Here is a 15011-nt window from a genome sequence, read left to right on the forward strand (position 1 = left end):
GGACAGCAGGGAGAGGCTGCAGGGGGTGGTCTGGGCCTCCCAGGCCTACCCCGCAGCCCACAACCAGCACAGGGAGTTCCGTGGACTCGATGCCCCAGGGTCTATTACACCCCCTCATGCTTCCTGAGCTGTAAGCTTCACAGTCACAGCTCTTAGTGACCACGTGCTATCTGGAGTGAACATGTCCCAGTTTACAATTTCTATAATGTTGGGTGCCAAAGTTCCTTCTGTCTCTGTGACAAACGAAAGTCGCTACAGGGCACACGGATGTGCGTGCCATGCCTTCCATCTCTGGGGTTTCTTTTTCAGGGATCAGTTCCCATACCTTTGCTTGGGTCCCTCCCTTCTCCCCGGCTCTGGGGAGGGGCGCAGGCACTCCAGCCTGTGTCCTCTCAGTTCCCGAGTGCAGAAGGAAGAAGAAACTTGACACAGGTCTAAACATTCTTCTTTTTTTTTTTTTTTTTAATTTTTTAAAGAGATTTTATTTATTTGAAAGAGAGAATATAAGGTGGGGGAGGAGCAGAGGAAGAGGGAGAAGCAGGCTCTCCGCTAAACAGGGAGCCCAATGTGGGCTAGATCCTGGGACCCCGGGATCGTGACCTGAGCCGAAGGCAGATGCTTAACCGATGGAGCCACCCAGGCGCCCCTGGTCTAAACATTCTTAAGAACATTCTCGTTTAATCCTCACAGTGCCAAAGAGGGGAGTTGTCCTCATTTTTAAAAATTTATTTTAGAGCAAGTGAAAGAGTGAGAACAGGGCGAGGGGCAGAGGGAGAGAGAGAATCCCAAGCAGACTCCTCACTGAGTGCAGAGCCTGGTGTGGGACTCGATCTTGCGACCCTGAGATGACCTGAGCTGAAATCAAGAGTCCGACACTCAACCGACTGAGCCACTCAGGTGCCCTGAGCACTGTCCCCATTGTAAAGGGGACACTGAGGCTCATGGTCTGCTCATACCACATCTTAAGAGGAAGGACATTACAAAGCTTCAGGATGCTTCTAGAGCTCTTTAAGTCGCCATCTTCGTTTCTTTGTGCATTAAAGGGAGGGTGAAGGAAGTGATGAGGCCTGATGCCTATGGAGCAGTTACTGTCTGCCAGATTCTACTGTTGGGCACTGTCGTGGTTCTCATGTTACAGATAAGGAAACTGAGACACAGAGGGGTTAAGTGACTTGCCCAAGGACACACAGCAGGCGAGGATGGGAAGACCGTTTTGTTCTAGCCCCTGCCTTTGCGGAGACCGAAAGGGGACAGTCGCATAAGTAAAGCTTAGGGCCCATGCCCAGGAAGTACTCGGTCTCCTGGTCTAATTATCATTACTGGCCCTTCCTCCCTTTATCCGTGGTTTTATGGGGCTTCTTGTTCTTCCTTTTATCCCTAAGTTTGATCATCTCAACAGCTGAGCCAGAGTGTGACCAGTGTCCACTGATGCGTCTTCTCCCCTCTGGAGTGCCCACACTTCCATGCTCTGTCCTCAGTGTCTGGGCTGCACTTTTGGTGGGTAACTTCCTGGAGTGGAGCCAGAGGGCAACCTCCAGCTAAATGTCACCCGGCTTTGGTGGCACGGCCTTAGGAATGCAGTATGCTTTCTGGGAACCTAGGCAAATATGCGACATCTCATTCCATCCCCCAAACTGGGGACAGTTTCCACAGCAGAAGCTGGGACCCTTGGAATCTACAAGTGTAACGTTTCCATCACATACACGTTCACTGCTGCTGAGTCTTCATGTTCACGTTCATTTCTGGGGCACCTGGTTTTGTGTTCTCTCAGAGCTCCTTGGGAAAGAGCAGTAGGTAGCAGGCACCAAAAATTGGGAGACCCATGCCCACGGTCCCCCTGCCCCCGATGGAGTGTGGGCAGATCCCGCTCCCCTGGCTGTATCTGGTCGAGAGGGGACCCTGGTTTTGTTGGCTGAATTGGAATGACTCACGCCAAGCTTTCTGAGCTCTGACAAGAGCCCCTCCCTTTGGACAGGGCAGGATCGTCTGTGACCCCATTCTCCTGTCTGTCGTCTCCTTGAGCAATAAGGTCCGTACCGTAGATGAGAAAGCTGAGGCTCTGGGGGGACCCTGGCCCGGAAGCGGGACGATTCTGGTCCTCCGTGGATGGTGGCCACTCTGAAGCTGCCCATCAGGACTTCTCACCCCTGACTCAGCCCCGTCTTTCTTTCTCTTCCCCCCTCTTTCCAGGTTACTCCTGGCCGGAAGCAGAGGACAAGCACTGGTGGGGAGCCATCTGGGAGCCTGAGCAGGGAACTGCTGTCCTTGGTGAGGTGGGCATGGGAGACCGAGCCCAGCTGACCAGAGACCCCGTTTTCTTCCAGACTGAGGGGGCAGGCGGTGGGGCCCAGCCCCCCGCCCCACGGAAGATGCAGTTCTTTGGGCGCCTGGTCAATACCCTGAGTAGCGTCACCAACTTGTTCTCGAACCCGTTCCGGGTGAAGGAGGTGGCTGTGGCGGACTACACCTCGAGTAGCCGGGTTCAGGAGGAAGGGCAGCTGATTCTGTTCCAGAACATTCCCAATCGCACCTGGGACTGCATCCTGGTCAACCCCAGAAACTCACAGAGTGGATTCCGGTGGGTGACGATTGACAGCTGCCACACACACACACACACACACACACACACACACACACACTTCTTTCCTTGGGCTCCTGGGACTGGCGGTCCCTGGCCTGAAGAGCAGCTTCTTGGGGCCTAGCATCTGAGGACTCTGGAGAAGGGTGGGAGGCGGTGGGGAGAGGGACCTCCTAGATCCTACCTTCTGGCCCAGCAGGGTCCCCGCAGCCGGGGCGTGAGGGTAGAAGGCCAGGCTTTTCCCTGCCTCTGGCTGGACCCCTGCAGAGGGAGGGAAGGAGGAAAGACAGGAGAGCTCGCAGGGTCAAACTGGGTAAAGTCCTGGCTTCACCTGCAACCCTGGGTCTTTAAAGGCGTGACTGCCCTTGTAGGGGCTGGCCAAGTTTTGTTCAAGAAAGTGTGTTGGGTGGACAGTGGTCACTTTACTGGGCATGCTGGGTCTCCTGTGGGCTTGAAGGGAAGGGTAGGAAGCCAGGGGCAGGGCTGGTTGGCATAAAGGGAGAGGAGTGGCTGGGCACCCAAAATACAGGGTCCCGAGGAGCTTGGCAGACTGGTCCTGAGCTAGGCGAGTGCTAATGGGCCTTTTTCCGTTCGTTCATCCATCTGGCCAGCCCACCGTCCATCTCTTCACCAGGCACCGGGCATCTGCGGTGGCTCAGGAGTCCCAGGCCCTGGGCTGGGCCCAGCTGGCACTGTGAGATGACAAGATATGCTCAGTGCCTTTATGTGCAGTCTTGGGTGGAGGCCACATGCCAAGCAGGCATTGTACCAACCACGTGAGGAGAGCTGTGGGTAGAAGCGGACGGTGGGGACACAAGCAGGCGATCCCTTCCTGGCGGGCTCCTCGGAGCGTAGAATGAGGAGGAATGTGTCTGGCAGAGGAGAGTGGATAAGGTCATTTTAGGCAGGCAGAGGCGTGGGGGGGGGGGGCGCCCACAGGCCAATAGCCCCGGGCCGGATCCCTGGTGCGCTTAGGGCTCTGGCGAGCATTTGAGGCCTGAGGGAACCTCTGGGTTTATTCCCCTTGAGGCATGGCAGGAGTCTCAGAAAGTGGCAAGCTGGGAATCAGGGTCCAGCCAACAGGAGGAGAGCCAAAGAGGCCAATGGGGGGGGAGAATTTGAGTCTGGTTGCATGGGGAAACTGAGGCAGAGACCCCTACAGCAGGCGGTAGGGCAAGGAACGTGGTGGGGCTCCACCATCCTCCACCATCACCAAGTCCTGTCAGCCGCAAATGTCCCTGACAGGACTCCAGATCCGTTCCAGCAAGCTCGAGCCCCCCTGTGGGCAGACTACCGTCCCAGGGGGTTAAACTCTTCGCCAGCAGTGTATTACCTGCATGTTTATTTACTGCTCTTAATTGGGGGGCACTTTATAGTACTTTCCCATATGGTGTGAGTTACAGAAATGGCAATGCCATTCTCCAATGACCTGTTGAGGGAAGCAAGGAAGGCAGTATCCCTTTTTACAGATAAGAACACCGAGGCTCAGGATGATAAGTGTGAGTCATTCAAGGTTGCGTGGAAAGCAGTGAAGGAACAGAATCTGTGTCTTCCGGCTCCTAAGCCATTTCTCCTTTCTGTGCTGCTGTGTGTTTCTGTGTGTTTGGACAGAATAGGGAGCATTGGGTGGGGTTTCAAGCCAAGCACGGGTCTCCTCTCGGAATTCCTCACGTCCCTCACTTGGCTCTAGACTCTTTTGTCTCTTTCCTGAACTGCTCTCGCTCAAGCATTTCTGTTTCAGCAGATGGCATCGCTGTCCCTGCATGAGGTTGTGCAGCCCAGAAGCCCAGGAGCAATCTTGATTCCTTGGGCTCCCTCCCCTACAAGATCTGGGCCATTACTGAGTTCTGTTGGGCTCCCCTGCCAAGCATATCTTGAGTCTGCTGCTGCTTCTCCATCAATTATGCTTAAGTTTGGCTCGAAGGGTAGGAAGCCCAACATGATAGTTGCCAGACAGGATGGAATTTTAGTTTTCTACTAAGTGACAACCACAGCAGAGAGTGGTCCTCTGGGACCCCCCACTCCCCAGTCCCTAAGGGCCCAGCTCTTGCTGTCTTGTTGCTCTACCACGTGTGGGCTTCATTCTCTAGGCCGCCACATGGTCCCAGATGGCCATGCCGGATCCAGCCATCACAGCCACCTTCCTGGTTAGCAGAAAGGTAGACAGACAGGGTGAACAAGGGCACTCTCCTGACTAGGGGCTTCTGGGAAGTGGCACACCCCTCCACCTGAATCCCATTGGCAAAACTTAGTCACGTGGCCACAGCTAACTGCAGGGGAGGCTGGGAAGTGCAGCTCGTATCCCGGCCCCATGCCAGTCCAAAATCCAGGCTTCTGTTGTTCTCCATTTTGTCGCCGGCTCTCTTTCAAGGCCATGGTCCTTGCACACGCAACTCCAGCCGCACTCCGTCTCCCAGCCTGTCGCTCTTCCTATATTTGTTTGCCTCGTCCAAGCTGCTGCCAGAGAGATCTTCCCAAAGGACAAATCTGATTGCTCACTCCCCTGCTTCGTTCTTCAAGAAGTCCCTGTTTCCTTAACACATCAGCTGCTTAGCCTGTCTTGAAAGGGCCGGTGTGATCAAGCCTGGCTTCTCCCTCCGGTCTTGGCACTTGTCACCTTGTGCCCCTGGCTTTAGCCTGGACTCTAATGCCGCCGGCCGTGGACATTCTCCCCGCTCTTTGCCTGCCTCCCTTCTGCTCGCCCTTCCCTGACCTTCCGGCTAGAGGAGCTGCCGCTGCGCTGTGTGTCCCGTAGCACTCCATCCCCATGCTTAGTAGACCGGCTTCCTGGGAGACCACCGACCCCACGAGGGTTGTGGCTGCGTCTGTCTTGTTCGCCCCAGTGCAGCACCCAGCACCCAGCACCCAGCAAGGAGCCTGGCACACCTAGGTTTGTGCGACCCATGGGATATACTCGCGCAGCTTCGGCAGTGTCAGCAGAGGGCCGCTGCATGCCGTGCCCTCTGTTGGGACTGGGGCTGATGGCTTCAGGGCAGTTGAGGGGGTGAGCTGGGAAGCAGGAGGGGAGGTGATGAAGACTTGCAGAAATGGCAATGCCAACGCCTGGGGTGTGACCCTGGAGTAAGGGCCGGAGCCCTGGGCTTCTCTTAGGCTTCTCCTAGCTGTCGTGGGGTCTCCCTGCAGCCCCTGGCATCCTGCAGTTTCTAGAAGGAAGGTACAGTTTACTAGACTTCCTCTTCAGGCTGCTTAAGATTTTATTTATTTGAGAGAGAGAGAGACTGTGAGAGGCCAAGTGAGCGAGCACAAACTGGGAGAGAGGGAGAAGGAGAAGCAGACTCCCCACTGAACAGGGAGCCCGATGCGGGACTCGATCCCAGGACCCCAGGATCATGACCTGAGCTGAAAGCAGATACTTATCCAACTTATTCAGGTGCCCCCTACCTTTAAAAAAAAAAAAAAAGAATTATTTATTTATTAGAGAGAGAAATAGCGTGAGAGGGAGGAAGGGGCAGCGGGAGAGCAGGGCCCCGGCCTGACATGTGGTCCAGAGCCCTGGCTCCTCTGTATGAGCCCCAGGGTGGTCACCGGTAGCCTTGTGTGGACATTATGATAACATCCATACTTGTGTTCCTGCTACAAATTAATCATTTACTACTGACATTTGCTGGTGACATGTGATATTTGATGAAACCCGCCAGCTCTTCACTGGTATCTTAGCAGAAACAAGACTCCTCTTTCCAGGAATCCTCGAAAGAATGAGCAGAGCAGGGGGCGCCTGGGCGGCTCAGCTGGTTCAGCATCTGCCTTTAGCTCAGGTCATGATCCCGGGGTCCTGGGACCGAGCCCTGCTCTGCGTCAGGCTCCCTGCTCAGTGGGGAGCCTGCTTCTCCCTCTTCCAATGCCCCTCCCCTCTGCTTGTGTTTTCTCTCTCTCTCTCTCTCTCTCTCTGTCTCAAATAAATAAATAAATAAAATCTTCCCCCCAAAATGATCGAAGCATGTATGCCATGTGATCTTTGCTTCTCGAAAGGGGGCTGATTTTTTAAAAAATGTTTTATTTATTTATTTGACAGACAGAGATCACAAGTAGGCAGAGAGGGAGGCAGAGAGAGAGGACGAAGCAGGCTCCCTGCTGAGCAGAGAGCCCAACGCAGGGCTCGATCCCAAGACCCCGAGACCATGACCCGAGTTGAAGGCAGAGGCTTGACCCACTAAGCCACTGAGGCGTGGGGGCTGATTTTTGAGGCCCTCAGAAAGGGAACTGCCGGTCAGCACCTCAGACAAGCTGAGGGGGCTACATACCCCTTCCCAATCTGTCCAGCCCATAGCCTGTCCTCTCCCGGCAGAGGTGAATCCAGCAGCTCTGTCCTCCAGGAGCTCAGGCCATAGCCAGAAAACGTAGGTCCATACACAGCACGCAGGGGGATAAAAGAACGTGAACAAAATAAAGCTCTTCGGCTCCCCAGACAGACCTCACCTTTTTACACTTCTCTGTCCTCTCCACACCCCGCTGCCTGCTCTGTGGGCCGGTCCTCGCCCGCTCTCTTATCTTTGAGCACGGACCCTACTTCGGTCAGCCCCTCCTGCCCGGGATCGGCCTGTGTCTGCTTGCACTTCTGTGTCCCCTCTAGAACCCCGAGCTCCTGCGGGACGGCGTCTGGGGCTGAGTCCTTTCTGCTAATGGCCACTGTGATGCTTAGTATTTGTTGAGTGGGTGATTGAGCCCGTGGCTCCTGGAGGTAGATGTGTGTTTGATAGGAGGGGTTGGAAAAGGGGTATGGGGGGAGCTGGGTAAGATCTGGACCTACAAGAGAGGGAGGGAGGGCTCTGCAGGGAGAGGCACGTGGAGAGCAAAGGCACAAAGGGATGGGGATGGAGGAGGAGCCCTTTGGGGGACCTGTGGGAGGGGCTGGTGCTCGGCTCTGAAACTGGAGACTTAGTTATGGCTCTAGCCTAATGGTTCTTGGGGCCATTTTTTGGGCCCAGGACCCCAGGACCTCTCCATCCACCCCCCAAATGTGTAGACGCACATTTTCATGTGATTTCTTGAAGTTCACGGATCCCCTGGGGCTCATCCACAGGCCACTCCCAGCCAAAGCAAAGGCTCCCCAGAGATTATGCCAGGTGGCTTTTGTCTGGGGGCTCCGTTCTAGAAGAGAGGGAGAAGACAACCTTATGAGTCCTCCACGTCCTCAACATTTTGTGGGAATCTTTCACCTGTGGCTCTAACCCAAACCTGGCTCTCCCCTGGGGGCCTTGAGAGAATTTTCTCCTGGTCTTTTCCCCATTGGGCCTGGAAGTGGGACTGGGTGCCCCTTTGCTCCCCAGACTATAACTTCACATCGACCTGTACAACCCACGCTCTGTCCTGGAGTTTCCCCCACACCCTGCGGCTGGGAGCTTGTGGCCCGGAGCTCCCTCTCTCCATCACTACCTGTCCTGACTCGGTGACTGAAATTCACAGAGTGCCCCTCCACACACCCACGGCTCTTGGGGCCAGACCTCTCCCAGCCCACATGGCCATTTCCCTGGACCTTGTCATCACCAGTAACAGGGGCTCTTGAACAAATATAAATGGCAAGCACCCCACTTTCCACCCTCTACCTCCTGTCTTTCCATCTCCTCCCTTGTCCTCTGAATGCCAAGTTCCCCGCCCCCTGTAGATATGAACCCAGCCATCCCCCTGCCATGTCCTGTTCATGGACTTGACTTTTTTTTTTTTTTTAAGATTTTATTTATTTATTTGACAGAGAGAGATCACAAGTAGGCAGAGAGGCACACAGAGAGAGAGGAAGGGAAGCAGGTTCCCTGCTGAGCAGAGAGCCCGATGTGAGACTCGATCCCAGGACTCTGAGATCATGACCTGAGCCGAAGGCAGCGGCTTAACCCACTGAGCCACCCAGGCGCCCCTCATGGACTTCACTTCTTGCCCTGCAGAAACTCGTGGCCTGTCGTGATGAACACACCCTTGTATACTCTGTCTGCTTTCTTACATCTCTCTTTGTCATCTTGGCTTGGCAGAATGCCAACAGTAGTTAATTCCAGGTCTCCAGCATGGCTGGCGGGGCTCCCCTCCATGCTGCTTCTCCCACTTCAAGTGAGCCCTGCCCTTTGGCAGCCCTGGGCTCGGGGCCAGCAGGCCGCCCTGACCATGTCCTTCCCTACCTGCCCTCCCCTCCGTGCTTACCTGCAGCTGGTGAGCACCCCCACCCGGGTGCCCACACCTGCACCCACATACTGGGGCTTCCCTGTTGTCACTGTACAGGCCAGTCCCCGTCAAGGTCAACGTCCCCTCATCCCCTGCAGGACATCAGTTCAGCAATTCTTTCCTCTCTTCTCCGTGACTTCGCCCTCTTGACTCCCTCCCTCTTTCCACTGCTATACAAATGTGCTGGGATTTTGGGGTTTTTTTCCCCTCTTTTTAGAAAATTTCATTCTTGACTTCACTTTTGTCTCCAGGCACTGCCTCTGTTCAGCTGTCCCCATTTCCCTCCTCCTGTTCTCTCTCTAAACTAGTTAAAAATAGGGAAATATGCCGCCCAGAGAGACGTATACGCAGCTCGATGACGGATCACATACCTCTAACCAGCCCCCACGTCAAAAGGTGGAGCCCCGCCCCTTCTGCTCCCTTGCCCCCCAAAGGCAGCCATGAACCTGGCTTGTAAGGCAGTTGCTTCTGTGCCTGGCTTGTCTGCTCAGCATTCTGTCTGTGAGATTCTGTATATATTTTTACATGAAACTGGGTCCAGCTTCTTCCACGCAGGACAATTCCACTGTGTTAACTATCCTCAGCTTCACTCATAGAATGCTTCTGGTTTTCTTGGCGCGTGTTTGCACACTTTCCTGCCAGGCGTCTGTACCAGGGAGTGGAATGGGTGAGCTGAGACTGTACACAGCCTCAGCTCCCTCAGATAATGCCTTTCCGGTCTCCTCCTGATGGTGAAGATTTCTGTTCTCTATTCAAATACGCACTTGTTGTTGGTTACGTGTCTTGTGGCCATCTCCCCTCAGTGGCTTGCCGTTGGATTTCCAACACGATCTGTTAACAAACGAGAGTCTTAGTCTCAAGGAAGTTAGTGTTTCTCATCTTTACCATTTGCTTTCTGGTATTGTTTAACAAAGTCCTTCTCTACCAGGAGGAGTTGAGAATATTTTTCTATAGCATCTTCCAGAAGCTTTATTTTTTTTGCCTTCCATCACTGGATTGGTTATCTACCTGGAATTGACTCCTCCGTCATCACGTTTACTCTCAGGGGGATAGAAGTTCTCAAGCCTCAGCGGAAGGCCTTGGTTTACCAGGGTCCTTCCACATGGTGGGCCTTGAACTTGAATCTCTGTTTTGCGAGGACTGAAAACCGGCCACACTTTCTGCTCAGCTCTGGGTCCTGTCTGCTGCCGTTTTCCGTTTGGTTTCTTGACATCTTGCTCTGCCTAGCTTACGAGAGAAGATCCTGTGTAGAACTTTGGGCTTGCTTCCCTGTGATTTCCCTCAAGTTCTAGTCTTCTGTGCAACTCTGGATGCCGGCTTCTGTCCGCGCAGCCTGGAGGGGGGATGCCAGCAGCATCTGGCTGCCTCCGGCCTTTCTGACCTTCATATCCTGCGTCACAGATCCCAGAATGCCCGGAGTGAAGATGCAGGGCCTCCCTCTTCTCTACAGTCTTGGCCCTGTATCCTTGCCTGCCTCAGTTTCCCTCCAGCGCTTCCAGGTCCTCATCTGCATTCGATCCTTCCTTTCTGTTCATTTTCAGCAGGCAAGCTAGTTTGGTATAAGCTCCTTTGTCCTATCCAGAGGTGGAGGTTCCCCCCAGCAAGACTGATAACGGAATATTTACATTACCACTGAGTCAGGACATTTCCCGAGTTTCTCTATGACCTCTTCCTTGAACCATTGCTAGTTTGTATGTATCTTGCTTAATTTTCAAATATATGGAAAACTTTTCATTCTCTTTTTGTTATTGATCTCTTGCTTAGTTTCATCATGGTCAGAGAACATAGTCTCAGTATTATCAGGTCTTTGAAATTTGTTCAGATTTACTTTACAGCCCAGTTTATGTCCAGTATTTCTAACTTTGGTTTGTGTGGCTCGAAAAGAACATGTATTCTTTAGCTGGTGGGAATAGTGTTTCATATATGTCTGCCAGGTCAGGTTTACTAATGGGATTTTTTTTTTTTTTTTTGGTTTCATTGTTTATGAGTAGTAAACGTTATTAAAATTTCCAGTGTGATGGCAGATTTGTTTAGTTGGGTTTTTTCTTTTTTGCTGGAATTATGGATAATTTAATTGCTTTAAAAATTTTTTAAAAATTGCTTAAAAAATTTAATTGCTTTAAAAAAAAACATTTTTTTAGGACCCCGAGATTCTAAGCTACCTAAAGGTTAGGTAGCTTTACTGAGATGCAACTTATAAGAAAATGAAATATACCAGTTTGACATGTAGCACTTGATGAGTTTCAGGAAAGATGCCGGCCCGTGCCATCACAGCAGTCAAGATGCAGAACATTTCTGTAGTCTCCAAAATTCACTCCCTGTTCCTTTGCAGTAAGTCCCTTGCACTCACCACAGCCCCCAGCAAACAGGGATCTGCTATCACTGTGGTTTTGCCTTCCAATCATACAGCGTGTCATCGTATGACTTTTTTTTTTTTTCACTTAGCGTAATGGTTTTATAATTCATGCTCGAATGTTCTCTTATTATGCCTTGTGTCCCCTCTCTGTCAGATTGGAAGTTATGCATTCTGTCATTCTCTTTTAGTGATAGCTATTGGGGGACAGTTCTCCATAGGTTTCTCATGGGTCTCCAAGTCTTACAAGCAGAGACATGGACTTCCTTTGTTCCAGGCCGTCTTTACAAGGATTTTATATAGCAAGCAGTCTTAGAAGATAGAGATCAGGTCTTTCCCTAGAGCAGAGGGGAGGTTTGCTTACTCTCTTATATAATAAGGATCACATCATTTTCCAAAGCAAAGTTTTGGCAGATTTGCTTGTTGACGGTGGTAGAAGATTCTAGTTCCCGACACACTAGGCATCTCTCTCTTCTAGTGCAATGGGAGCAGGTGTCACCTGGCCCTCTTCATGTCACCCTCTGGGAACTGGATCCCAGGGAATTGGCACGAACATGGAAACTAGCCACTGCATTGCTGTGAGCAGTACATTGCCCTTTGTCTTTGATCCGGGAATCTTGTTTCTTCTGCCAGTGTCTATGCAACTGTGTCAGGCTAACTTGTTAGTTTGCAAGTAGGGCAAAATCTGAAACCCTTCCCAGTTCTTGAGAGAACCCAAGAGATTGTAACACAACATCCTCGGCCTTATTGAAGAATAATTGGCACTTTAGTGTCTTCCAGAACAATAAATGGGTCTTAGAACTTTTAAACCCCATTTATTCCCGGGCTTCTATGCCATATATAGACACATACCTACACACACACATATATAGTCTGTCTGTATTTTAAACCCAGCAGGATATTTTGCCACCAATCCTTATTTAGATTCACATACCTATTTGCCATTTTTCACGATATTTTATTTTTTTCCTGTATCTTAGACCATCCCTATGGGATCAGTTCCTTCTACCCAAAGAAAATCCTTTCATATTTTCCATTATGTAGGTCTACTAATGACAAAGGCTTTCTCTCTTTCTCTTTGTTTGTGTGTCTAGTGAAAAAAGTCTTTAACAATTTTACTTATTTAAGTAATCTCTACACCCAGCATGGGGCTCGAACTCCTGACTCCTAGATCAAGAATTGCTAACTCTCCCAACTGAGCCAGCCAGGCACCCCTGATTAGTGAAATGTTTTACTTTCAATTCCATACTTAAAGGGAAGCGTGCTGCGTACAGAATTCCCACTGGCATTTATTTTCTTTTAGCTCTTTAAGTAAGAATGTCATTCCATTATCTCTGGTTTCCACTGCTGGGTAGATGGCTGTCAACCTTTGAAGATCACTTTCTCGAAACTCTGCTGTTTTTTTAGTGTATTTCTTCGTATTTTGTTTATAGCCTTTGTAATATGGTACATGTGTCCATTATAGTTGTATTTCAGTATGTTCACATATGTTCACGTATGTTTCATATGTGTCATCCTCAGTTTCTGCTGCTTAAGAAAAGACCCTAAAACTCTGCAGCTTAAAATGACGATCAATTACTTAGCCCGAAAATCTGCAATTTGAGCAGAACTCAACACACTTCTAAGATGACTCACTTGCAACTGGCAAGTTGCTGCCGGCTGTTGGCTGGGAGTTCGTCTGGCTGAGGGTCCAGGACCAGGAGACCTCCCTGTGGGTTGTGTTAGTTTCCCTAGGGGGTGACACTTGGGTCCCAAGAGAAAATTTGAGGTAGAAAATTCCAGTCTCTTAAGACCTTGGTCCAGAAACTAGGGCAGCATCACCTCTGCCCTATTCTTTTGGTCAAGCAGTTGCAGAGCCAGACGAAAGGGTTGAAAGACATCATGGGATAATGATAAGAGACATGTGTCAATGAAGCAGTGTCAAAGAATTTGGGGGCCATGTTTTAAAACCTACAGAGTCCCTAAGTGTGGATTTCTATTTGTGTGTGTGTGTGTGTGTGTGTGTGTGTGTGTGTGTAGGAGGGCTCAGAGATATTTTCAATCACTGTGACATTTTTTTTCCATCAATTTTGAAGAGTTCGTAGACATGAACTCTTCAAATATGGCTTTTCTTCCGTTCTTTTTCTGGTCTGCTTTTTTGGCTCTACTTAAATATATGGTAGATCTTTTCGTTATATATCCTATGTCTTTTTTCTGCTTTCCTCCAATTTCCATCCTTTGGTTCCCACGTTCTGTTCTGTTTCCTCTTTTCTGGCCTATCTTCCCATTTACTAGTTTTCTCTTCAACATTGTCCCATCTGCTTTTATACCTGGCCACGTTCTCACTTCAGCACTTGTTTTTTAATGCTAAAAAAAACTTCCATTTTTTAAAATAGATTCAAGTTCTTTGCCCCAATTCTGAATCTTCTGTTTTATCCTCTTAAATATGATCACAGCTATCTATTTATTTATTTTTATTTTTTAAAAGATTTTTATTTATTTATTTGACAGACAGAGGTCACAAGTAGGCAGAGAGTCAGGCAGAGAGAGAGGAAGCAGGCTCCTTGCGGAGCAGAGAGCCCGATGTGAGGCTCCATCCTAGGACCCTGGCATCACAACCTGACCTGAAGGCAGAGGCTTTAACCCACTGAGCGAGCCATCCAGGCGCCCCATCACAGTTATTTATTTTTTTAAAGTAAGCTCTATGCCCAATGTGGGACTTGAACTCATGACCCTGAGAGCAAGTGTTGCATGCTCTACCAACTGAGCCAGCCAGGTGCCTCTTATCACTTTTATTTTATTTGTTTATTTATTTAAATATTTTATTTATGTATTTGAGAGAGGGGAGAGAGCATGAATGGAGGGAGAGGGGGAGCCCAAAGTAGGGCTCGATCCCTGGATCCTGGGATCATGACCTGAGCCAAAGGCAGATGCTTAACCGACTGAGCCACCCAGATGCACCATCACAGTCATTTTAAAGTCTGTATCAGATGATGTCAGTATTTGCAGCCCCCTACTTACAGATCTGTTCCCCTCATGCATTATTTCCGTTGATTTTCTTTCGTCTCATGTAGTGTCTCCTCCTGTGCTTGGTGAGTTTTGATGATGTCCTGGACTTCGGATTTGCAACGACACTTGTAGAAATGATTAAGCCTGGCTTAACGTTTCTTTTATATTGGCTTCTCCCAGGTATCTGGGAACATTACCAGTGAGGGTAATTTCAGTCCATTTTCTGGAATGGAAATTATCTGGAGCTGAGCCACAGTCTCCGGAAGGGTCTGTCTCCTTGTGGCTCATCTTATGCCTTAGTCCTTGAGGACCCCCGCCCACAATAAGAGTCTTCATCAGGGCCCTCCCATCCCTGTCCCCGGAGCCTGCGAGGTTGCTGATGCTGTGGTGTATCCCTCCAGCTGCTCAAGTGACAGCAACCCTAAACACCAGGATCACTTCCTGGGTTTCCATAACCCCCACCAGCCTGATAGTTCATCCCTGTCTGCTTCAATGTCCAGCATCTTAAGCAGATGCCTTTCACATTTTGTCGTCCCTAGGACAGCAGTCTGGTTCCCAGTACCTGGTCTGTCGTTGTGGAGGTGGGAGTCCTCAGACAGTTCCCATTTTTTGGGGGGTTAGTCTCACCAGCATTCAGATGCCTGATTCCACTTTCCCCATTAGCTACCTCTGTTTGCTCCCCTCTGCAGCGAAACCCTTGACAAATACGGTCTGTGCTTGCCTCTCCAGTTTCGTACATCCCAGTCCCCCTCTGCCCCTCTCCAATCGGGCTCCGGTTCCCATCATTCCACCAGAAGTACTTTGTCAAGGTCATTGATGTTTTATTGATGCTAAATCCAGTGATCAGTTTTTAGTGTCCTTTTTAGTGTCATTTGGTGTCACAATGTCGTTGTCATTTAGTGTCATCGTGACTGACATAGCAAC

The 15011-nt window shown here is 50.4% G+C and overlaps 1 protein-coding gene across 7 annotated transcripts in view; it reads left to right on the top strand.

The window, feature by feature from the left end:
• PLA2G6 (phospholipase A2 group VI) overlaps positions 1 to 15011 on the top strand; it is a 60063-nt gene that overhangs the window by 8924 nt on the left and 36128 nt on the right. For 4 of the 7 annotated variants that reach the window (XM_059402018.1, XM_059402017.1, XM_059402023.1 and 1 more), the window contains exon 2: positions 2191 to 2578. In XM_059402018.1, coding sequence (XP_059258001.1) covers positions 2280 to 2578 — 299 coding nt within the window. In that variant the 5' untranslated portion in view covers positions 2191 to 2279. The remainder of the gene's footprint in view (positions 1 to 2190; positions 2579 to 15011) is intronic. The other 3 variants (XM_059402020.1, XM_059402021.1, XM_059402019.1) reach the window with 2 other exon arrangements.

This window comes from Mustela nigripes, chromosome 6, assembly GCF_022355385.1.
Source record: "Mustela nigripes isolate SB6536 chromosome 6, MUSNIG.SB6536, whole genome shotgun sequence".
In the NCBI taxonomy this organism is placed as follows: domain Eukaryota; kingdom Metazoa; phylum Chordata; class Mammalia; order Carnivora; family Mustelidae; genus Mustela; species Mustela nigripes.